Below are 10,843 nucleotides of genomic sequence, written 5' to 3'. Positions count from 1 at the left end.
GGATTTTTTCAAAAGATTAGGGATAGAATTTGGAAAACTAGATCTCTGTATAAATAAACTGATCTAAATGGATATTGGTTTGGATTCAAGTTTGACGAACAAGAGAGGCTCATCTGTAATTGTAATTTCCTTTTTTTAATGTGAGTGCATAGTGTCAACTTTATAAAAAGGATTTACTCTCTTAATTTATATATTTAAAAACTACAAAATTTCGATAAAAAAATATTTCTTGTGAGACTTGAAAAACGAAAAATATCCCGTAAATCGAGCGTTGGGTTGTCATAATAGTAGGTCAACTCTATAGGAGAGGGCATACTTATACTATGATCATCTTTGATCAGTTCAATTCATATTTGTACCACATTATCAATTATTGCTAATCATAGAGATTTACCATTGGCTAAATATCAATATCGATAATGATCTAGTTTAACAAAAAAATCAAATGAATCATTGAACATGAAAAATAAACCTTCATTTCACCATCCAACCAACTACAAAATCCGCCTCTATACAAACATTATTCTAAAAATAAAATAAAAAATGAAAAATCTGAAACTAAAAATAAAATTAAAAAAATGCCTCTAAAACACTAAACTTCTGGTGCATGATCATGCTCATTCTCAGAACTGGAATTAACTGTAACCGTTTGATTATTATTTCCTAATGAAAAACTCATCCAAATTTCTCTTCTAGTCCTTCTATTTTCACTCTTATTATTCAAATCACCATTTTCTTCAGGCATTTTATATCTACAAATTGGACATGATCCATGTATTTTCAACCACTTTTCAACACAATCTCCATGAAATCTATGCTTACATGGCATTTCTTTAGCCACGTCACCAACTCCCAACTCATCCAAACAAACAACACACTCAATTTTTTCTTCTTCTTCACAAATCTCGACACGTGGCAGTGCCTCAATTGATGCTTTTGAAGCTGGTGGTTGACCTCCTTTGGTCATTAATTCATTGAAAAAAGAATCAAAAGTTAAAGAAGAAGGGGTTTCTATAACAAACATGCTTTGAGTTAAGGGGTTTACAAGGATTATACGATCAAGAAAATCATTTGGGGTTGTTTGTTCTTGTGTTTCTTGATTTGGGTTGGATGAATCTTGAACTTGAGTTGATGAATTTGATGAATTGTTGTTTAGGCCTAAGATCAAAGGTAAAAACAAAGAAATGTCTCTGTTTCTTGAATTCATCAAATTTTCTATGAATGATGATGCATCAGTAGCACCTGATTCTGAAGCCATTAAGTTGAAGGAGATTTTTAGACTGAAAATTTTTTGGAAGAAAAATTGTAATGAAGATTCAATAGTTGCAGGGAACTGAAGATATAAGGGGAAAAGAAGGTTACAGAAAGTTGTAGAATATTCTGGAATTATGTAACAGTAGTTAAGTGTGTGTTGATTTTTATGATTTATTTTAATTGATGTTTATCTAATATGTGTCAGTTCTTTCCAGGTTAGAGGCAGATATTTTCGAGGGACTTGATCTGATACTAGTGGGTCTAAGTTTTATTATATGGTCCAGCACCATTGAATGTGTGAGCTTGTAAATATATTTACTCGAATTTAATACTCTCTGCATTTCACAAGTGATGTTTTTAACTTGGGCACAAATCTTAAAAAAAAAAAAAAAAAAAAAAAAACCTATTTATTCTTAGGAAGTAAAAATGTATTTTTATTAATTTTCTTTTAATAAATACCTAGAAAAAGATGTAGCTCTTTAGTACCCCCTCTGTCCTAATTTATGTGGCACCATTTTCTTTTTTATCTGTCTCAAAAAGAATGCACTTTTCTATATTTAGAAACAATTTAACTTTATGAGATGATTTATAATCACACATATTTATAAGGCTTCTTTTGGACCACACGTTTCAAAGTTTTTTTTTCTTTCTTAAACTCTGTGTCAAATCAAATGGTGTCACATAAATTGAGATGAAGGGAGTAGTTTCTTGGTTATGTAAAACCTCTCTATAATAGTATTGTTGAGGCTGAAATTTTTTGGCTGCTATAGCGAATGGTTGTTATACAGCTATAACAATATGACATTTAACTAATATTCACTGTTATAGGTAAAAAAAAATGCATAAAATCTATTTTTTTAATTGTAAATCGTAAACTTAATCACACTTTGTATAATAAAGAAAAATCTTTCAATGGTAGAAAAAAGTATATAAATATAATGTTATTTGTCATAACTAATGTATTAAAATATTTGGTCAAGATCTCTAGACCAATTATTGATAACCTTAGATATTGTATTTTTATAAAGATAATTAATCATTATATTACTAAAAAAATCGTTATTATAGAGAGGTAATTTTATAAAGAGTGCATTGTTATAAAGATGGTTGTTTTTCTGTTATAAGTAAAAAAATTGTTATAGAAAGGCAAAATATAACATAAAAAATCAATTCCTAAAAAAATTTGGTTGTTATAGAGAGATGTCGTTATATGAGGATGTTGTTATAGAGGTATGACCATATTTATAAAATTGGAAGAACAACACCATTAATGTCTTCTTGATTATATGAAACACCACTTATTTTGAAATAAAATGAAAAGGTAAAAACCCAAATATTTTGAAATGATTGGAGTAACGAATACATGACACGTGTTTGAATATTTACAATTATCACTTAATCATGATTAATTAATATATATTCACTTTATTAAATCACTTAATCGCGGTAAGTTACGTGAATTTAGTATAAATAGCCAATGCAGATAAGTATTTACCTTTTATCAGTTGTCGAGGCCTAACGTAATGTTGATTAAGTTTGGGTCATTTGCACGATTGCCCGTCAAAGGCACTAGTCTTTAATTTTTGTCCCTCAAATTGTTGGTCTTTTTTGTTCTTCACTTAAAAAGATGGCCAAAAATACACCGAGATTTTGGGTTCCAACCCCGGTTCAGTAAAAAAAAAAAAAAAAAGAATTTCGCAAGGCATAAGTTCATATGAAATTATGCTGATTCGCTATGTAGTTATATAAAAACTATGCTGGATACGGCAAATGTTTCTATGAAACTATATAGAATCTATACCTATAGGCATAGTCTAACTTCGCAAGGCATAAGTTCATATAAAATTATGCCGATTCGCTATGTAATTACATAAAAAATTTGCCGGACATGGCAAGGGTTTCACTTATGCCTTGCGAAATTATTATTGTTTTCGATTCTACTGGGGATCGAATTCAAAATTTCTGCAGCGAAAAGAATACTTTAGCCCATAAATTTTTATTAAATAGAAATAAGGACAAAATTAAAGACCAACGAATTGAAGGACAAAAATTGAAGACCAGTCCGTATGAAGGGTAATCCACGCAATATTTTGATTTTCTGTCCGAAGTATTGTGATTCCATCGTGGCCTTGAGCTCTTGTGATTATTCTTCAAATGATTATTATAATACCGTCCATCTCCTTGGATGTTGGGCCCCACAAGCCCAAACGATCAAAGAGGCAACTCAGATATTCAATAGTTTTTGGGTGCAATAATTTGTTCAAATTCCACACCCCCACGTCCACAACCCCCAAACCCAATCCCCACCACAAAATCCTTTGTCAAGAAATATTTTTAGATTTACAGATTGTTTGATCAAACTTTCAAAATCAGCTTACTTAAAAAGTATTTTTAAAAAAATTACTTTTAGTAAGAAGTAGTTTGTGTTTCACTAATTAATTCAAAAGGCACTTGTGAACAACAGTTGATGTTTGGCCAAGATTTTAAAAGTGAATTTTATAGCCTGTTTGACCAAGTATCTAAATTCAATTTACTTTGAGATGTGCTTTTTTCAAAAATATTTTTGGTGAAAAGCAGTTTGTGTTTGACCAATTAATTTAAAAATCACTTTTGAACAACAATTAGTATTTGACCAAACTTTTAAAAAGTGTTTCTAAGTGTATTTTCTCAAAAGTACTTTTCAAAAAAGATCTTTTGGGGAAAAACTATTTTTTTTTAAACGAAAACAGTTTATTCTAAGCAAGACTTATTTTCTTCCAAAAGCTTGATCAAACACCTCATTTTTAAAAAAATAAGTACTTTGGTTTCCCAAAAGCCAAACAAGCTATAAGTGTATTTTCTCAAAAGTGCTTTTGAAAAAAAGTACTTTTAGGAAAAAGAACTATTCCCTCCTTTTCAAAATGTTTGTCTTACTTTTCTTTTTAGTCTGTTTAAAAAATAATGTTTTTCTTTTCTTTTTTGGCAACTCTTTAATGTCACCTTTCCACAGTCCACATGGCATGTTTAGCACCATAAGATTAAAGGGTGTTTTGATACATTCTACACATCTTTAATTTAAGTTTACAAGATTCAAAAGTTTTCTCTACTTTCTTAAACTTAGTGTCAAGTGAAAACCAGACAAATGTTTTGAAATGGAGGGAGTACTTTTTAAACTTCTGAAAAAACAGTTTATGTTATAAAAACACTTATTTTCTCCCAAAAGCTTGGTCAAACAGTTTAGTCAAACATATTATTAATCAATAACAGCTCAATAAAATTGGTGGTCTAAAACTAAATCTTAATAAAAGGTCACAATTATATTCAATAAAACTATCTTTTTCATGGGTTACACGTGTATCTCGTGCGCCTCAAGTGTGTCGCGTCCCATCTTTTCCGCGAAAGACGGGCCAAGACATGTGACAACTCTTTTAGTGAATTTTTAATAAAGAAGAGTCACCATCTAATGGGTTAAAGTGCGTTAGGGCACCATTTACTACAACTAATTGCAATTAACTCTTTTTAAAACTAGTCTACATCACCAAAGATCATGTAAGGGTTCAAATTACTTCAAGAAAGTGTTAAGCCCCTTTCAAGAACCACAAATGTGGGTCCCTGCCGAAATTACAATTATGTGGGATTAGGTGATAAAAGCATGAGCTATTGATTAAGTTAGCCTAAAATAACAAAGTGGTTAACCACACGAATCGATTTACTATACTAATTAAACGGGTCTAAACAATTAGGCGATTAAGCATGTAAATTCATTTAGTATTTATAAAGAAATTATAGTTTAAAATAAACAATCTTGTTTATTATTAGCCTAGAGTAACCAAGTTACATGCAAGCTGTTTATTAACATGCTAAACGGGAACTAAAATAAACTATGTGAACCAGTTAATGGCAAAAGTGTAAAGTAAATAAAAGAGGGGAAAGCAAGATTTGCTAAATAAGGGACGTTTATTACATGCTGCCAATAATTTTACCAACGTGGTTTGCAACAAATTTATTACAAATGAAAAGAACGGACGGATCCTAAAACTATATAAATTTAAACTACCCCAAAACAGATAAAATAAAAAGACAAGATTAGTTATCATATTTAATTGAAATTAAAGAATCAGAATATGCCTGAAGAATCTGAATAATCAACATGCAAGAGCGAAAATAAAATGAATTTACATAGAACAATTTTTTTATGAGTATCCTCATATTTCCATGGCAGAGACAATCGAAGTATTTCACAAGTTAACTTCCATCAATGAACGAAAATTCCGATGGATGGAATTTACTCCCTTCATTCCATAATAAGTGACTCTTTAGGTTTTCACGACACCCTTTAAAAAATTACTTACTCCTAAAATTTAGTATTTTTACTAACTTACCCCTAATTAATGCTTAGAAAAAGAAAAACTATTTAATGATTTTTTATTATAAATAAGAGTAAGTTTGAAAGAATAGGATTAATTTCTTCTTGAAACCCTAAAGCGTCACTTATTTTTCATATTTTGAAAAATAAAAAACCTAAAAGATCACTTAATATGGAATGGAGGGAGCGATAAACATAGTCAACATTTCTACTTTCTGAATCGTGATAAAGGAAATTCTAGTGGGTCATTTGCATTTTTGTCCCTATTTTGTGCTGGTCTTTAGTTTTTGGCCGTAGAGACATAAATTCGATTTTGAAGGACAAAAATTAAAGACCAGTCCATTTGAAGGACAAACCGTGCAATTACTTGAATTGTAGTTCCAAAATTACCATCAAGCCCTTTTCAGTAATTTTATTCTTTTTTTTTGGGCTTATATTCAGCCAAGCCCAATATACTCCTAATCGAGTCCAGAAATAGATTCCTGTTCATATCCACCTAGCAAATAGTATGCAAGAAAGCATTTTGCAGACAACATGTTTGATTAAATTCCCAAAAGAGCACTTTCTTGCTGCAATGAACCATGATTATTCTTAATCACCCAAATGTCCATTTTTGTGAAGTGGGTCTTCTATAATTTCTCTTAGCAAGTGAAAAGTTTTGAAAATTTAGCCATAAGAATGGCAACTATGGCTACGGGTAATGTTTGTTCACTACAAATAAAGACTTGTGAGCTCTTTGGGACTTGTATAAATCACTCATATACCACTCTTCCTATCCAAAATAAAAGTAAGTTTTATTGTCAATTGCTCTAAAGTTTCTATCTTTACATAACGTCTTATTTTTTTTTATGTACTTAGCTTTCTATATTATCCTTTGTAGGCTTACACATAAAGCCATTGGTTATTCAAGCTACAGCTAAAGCTAATTCTCGGACTGAGAGTGCTAAACTTCGAAATAGGCGAATTAGAAAAAAGGTATGTGACATTTTTTAAAATTATGGCTCTTGATATTTTTCCCCAGCAAAATAATGTTAAATATCAGTTTGAGACATAATAAGCTATCTGATGTAGCCCCATTTGGTTTCACTAAGAGGTACTATTGGTGAACATGATTACTAGATTTGGGAATGATACATTTAGTGCTATAATTTGCAAGGTTCAATGTAACTGGGCTTTAGGATTATACAATGTTGAGCACAGACTAATTGTTTCTGCTTAGAAACAGAACAAGTGTATATAATTGAACAAGGTAAATGCAAAGAGTTTATTGGTTTCTTGGCCTATTTGTATAGGAGTATCCAAAAATGGCTTTATATTTAACCATCAGGCTATGGCAACAAGTCTCTTCTATTAGGAAACACTCATATGACATTTAAAGCATTGCATATATCTATGTCTAGCATGAGTAGATAGAGCATTTGTTCCTTTGCTCTTGTCATCCATCTTGGCCTTTGCCTCCATAAACTTGTTGCTTGTGCTGTCACAGCCTTAGCCCATGGCATGTATTGTCTGTTTTAGCCCAACAGACCTCATGAATTTGTCTCTTGGCTACGCCATCATCGAGGTAAAAAGCTCTGGTATTATGTGAACTTGAGTCATGCCTTATAAGGTCCTTCACCTTCCTCTCTAATTCTGATGTGTGATTCGCCTAAGGTATCATGTTCACCCATTCTTCAGAAACTTGCCAGCCTAGAAGTTCATGTCTAATTAACTTTCCCTTTGTTTCACTATGGTATCCATTTCAAACTTAGCCACTTGAGCCTGAAATTAACTATAGGATTTTACGGGGCTTATACATATGCTCTGATGTTGATGAAGTTTGTTTTCTATTGTTCTTGATTTGTTTTTCCAGTTGAGTTGCCAAATGCAATGCTTAATCTTAATTGTTCTCTAAATTCATTTGATGAACTCACTCTACAGCATATATGTATAGTTTGTGGATTCACTGTAATAATTAAAGATATCTCTGATCTTGGCAGTTTAATGGCACTCCTGAAAAACCAAGACTTTCAGTCTTCTGCTCAGATAGACAGTTGTATGCTACACTAGTAGATGACCAGAATAAGAAGTGCTTGTTTTATGGGAACACTTTGCAAAAATCAATCCGGGGTGATCCACCTGGCAACACCGTAGTGAGTATCTTGCAGCACATTAACACAATAATCTTAAAATTATGTTACAGCAAATTTTTTAGTAGTTCGGTTTTCAAGACTGCTTAATTTGAATTTGGGATCTCAGTTACTATGGGATTTTCAAGTCGTAGCATCATGTCATTAACTTTGTTCCTCTCGATTACAGGAAGCAGCGGAACGTGTTGGTGAGAAACTAGTGCAGACTTGTGTTGATCTCAATATAAATGAAATTTCGTCCTATGATCGCAATGGTTTTGCTCGAGGAGAAAGAATGCAAGCTTTTGAGATTGCCATTTCTCGACATGGTTTCCTGTTCAAATAGTTCTTTTCTATGTGTATCTTGTAAAGCCTTAAAAGGATTTTGAAGCTCTTACCTTTTAAAAAAGTTGTATATCATTTGCGGTGGGAAATAATTTGGAATTTAGACGTTGGGTGTTCTAAAATACAAGGGTTGGTTTAGGTTAACTCTATCTATACTTGTTTTCTTTGCACAGATACATTTCAATACTGAAAAAAAATGGGTTCTGCTGAACCTATTGTTGGATCCGCTACTAATCATCCGTACTTCAGATAGACGACACACATGTGCACGAGTAATGATTAGTTGCTAAATATTTGTTGGTATATATAGTCAAACCTCTCTATAATTGTCATTCGTTATAACAGTATTTCACTATAACGGCCTGATTTTCTTCGCAGTATTTCACTATAACAGTCTGATTTTCTTCGGAACCGATTTTTTATGTTATATTTTACTTCTTTATAACAGCATTGACATTCATTATGCGGTACACTCTTTGTAAAATTACCTCTCTATAACAGCCATACTCAAATGTATTGTGTAATAATATTTTTTAAGAAATATATTATGTATAAAAATAAATTTTAAAATATTTATGGTAATCATCAAAGGAAAAAGCTATTGAGTTTAGCCAAGAATCTTCGTCAATTCAAGCATTATATTATTAATAAGAGACTGGATTTTAGAAACAACCTACAATTGTAGAATTCTTACGTCAAACTTGAAATATTTAAAATTTCAATGAATTTTAAATGCATATGTTCCTTAGATTAAATTTTATCGGTACGATATAACTAGTTATGGATTTATTAGTCACTTCAATTTTTAATTTATGAAATATGAAAATCATTGGAGATTTTAAAATTAACAAGTATTTTGTTTTGTTTATAACATAAAATGTATAGAGAAATAAATTTTTGGCGTACTTTTGTTTATAACAGCTAAATGAGATCCAAGCACCGAATGCCAGTATACTTGCATAACAGTTCCTCACAATAGCAGCCATGAAATTTTCGAACCAACGCTGCCATTATAGAGAGGTTTGACTGTACTCCCTTTATTGAGGAAAATATGTTAGGTGCACCCTTGAAAAGTTGGTAATTTTTTCATATATTGACACAAGAACATATCCGGTGAAATCCCACAACGTGATTTTTCATAAATTGACTTCCCTTGTAATTCTTTGGGAGTAATGTCCTTATAATTTGTTGTAGTATAGTCAATTACGACGGTTAATGTTCCCTTATCTAATCAATTTTGAATAAATCATTATCTGAATATAATACAAGAAAATAAACGGAAAATTGAAGTAATTATGAAACTTGCCTTTCGTGATTAAGCTTGCAAATTTAACTAAAATAAAGAGAAAATCGAAGTAATTATGAAACTTACCGGTTGACGTTATCTTTTTACCAATTTCCATTGATGTCCTTTTTTAACAATTCCGTTGATGATTTTTTTTTTTTTTTCTTTTTTTGTCGAAGACTACTATTTTGAAAGTTTAGAAAACACTAGTATAGTACCCGCGCGATCCGCGGAAGGTGATAGAGAAAAATAATACAAAAATTATTATCTTATTTGTTTGATTATATTAAAATTTTATTATTACATAAATTGTGAAATTTAAATTATTTGATCCACCACGTTGATTAGAAGGCCAACATAGAAGGGAAATCATTTCCTCCTCTTAAATTGCTGTAAGATTACGTCTTAAGTGCAATAAGATTCAGAGTTAGAGTTTGATGATGAATTCATAAAATTACTTATCATGAAAAGAGAAAAAGTTCATCCACATTGTCTAATAGAAAGATTCTTATTACTAAATATTAATTAATTACATATTCTCTCCTTAGTTTATAACTCAATCGTAGTAAATTAGTATAAAACACCGAGTGTGGATAAACTTTTAATATCGAAAACTACATTAACAACTACAAATATACATAATGCTATACTTTTTTCAATTACCATAAACAGTTAATCGACGACTGTTTTTTTAAAATCATACTTTAATTCTATTTTTAGGATACATTAGCTCATAATACTGTTTAATTTTACTTTATTTAAAGGAAATAAATATATCATTACATTCATCCTTGTTCCCCGTTTTCTTGATACATTTTTCACTGCTTAAAAGTAAACCATTCATGTAAAAATTAGGAGAACGTAACTTCTACAAAATTGTAATTTAAAGTAAAATTAACACAAAACAGTATAATTCCTTCTTCTTCTCTTTTTTTTTTCTTTTTTCTTTTTTCTTTTTGCAATAGCTTCAACCCATACCTGCAACCAAACCATACAATCAAATCAATACCCCTTGAAAGATTGCATAGTTAAAATTGATTTCCTCTGCCCGACGACCCAACTACGAAAATATTTTTATACACTTTAACCTTTTAAAATAGTGGTTGGAGGAGTACCTCTAAGCATAAAATGTAGCACTGATTTATACATATGAGAGTGTGTGTATAATTAAGATGTTGGAACTTCATTCCAACTCAAAGTTTGCTTAAATATTTTTCATGCTTTTACATTATTCCATATTCAATAATCTTCATGTTTTATTTTGATTAATTGTGGTTACAGTGCCTAATTGTATTAGTATTATTAGACTTCAATTTTTATGAAAGAAGTCGTTTTGTCTTTTAGATTTCCTGATTAAAAACATAAGAAGAAAAATTGAACATAAACTTATTAAAAAAAAAAACACCACGCTAAGAAAGAAAGAAAAAACAACATTCAATAAAGAAAGAAAAAACAACATTCAATAACAAAGCAAGAAGCAAAACCTCGGATGAATATGTGTAAAAG

General features: G+C 30.7%; 2 protein-coding genes across 2 annotated transcripts; one reads left to right on the top strand and one right to left on the bottom strand.

Annotated features, from left to right (window-relative positions):
* Positions 1-453: 453 nt before the first annotated feature.
* LOC132066821 (E3 ubiquitin-protein ligase MPSR1-like) lies at positions 454-1,345 on the bottom strand. The gene has a single exon (XM_059460022.1). The coding sequence runs from the start codon at positions 1,256-1,258 to the stop codon at positions 593-595; it is 666 nt and encodes a 221-aa protein (XP_059316005.1). The 5' UTR covers positions 1,259-1,345; the 3' UTR covers positions 454-592.
* A 4,770-nt stretch (positions 1,346-6,115) lies between these two features.
* LOC132067927 (uncharacterized) lies at positions 6,116-8,224 on the top strand. The gene is made up of 4 exons (XM_059461338.1): positions 6,116-6,386; positions 6,480-6,574; positions 7,579-7,731; positions 7,898-8,224. The coding sequence occupies exons 1-4, from the start codon at positions 6,278-6,280 to the stop codon at positions 8,051-8,053; spliced, it is 513 nt and encodes a 170-aa protein (XP_059317321.1). The 5' UTR covers positions 6,116-6,277; the 3' UTR covers positions 8,054-8,224.
* The last annotated feature ends 2,619 nt before the right edge of the window (positions 8,225-10,843 follow it).

This window comes from Lycium ferocissimum, chromosome 8, assembly GCF_029784015.1.
Source record: "Lycium ferocissimum isolate CSIRO_LF1 chromosome 8, AGI_CSIRO_Lferr_CH_V1, whole genome shotgun sequence".
Classification (NCBI taxonomy): Eukaryota; Viridiplantae; Streptophyta; class Magnoliopsida; order Solanales; family Solanaceae; genus Lycium; species Lycium ferocissimum.
The sequence above is the reverse complement of the archived record's forward strand: the minus strand, read 5'-3'. Positions and strand labels throughout refer to the sequence as shown.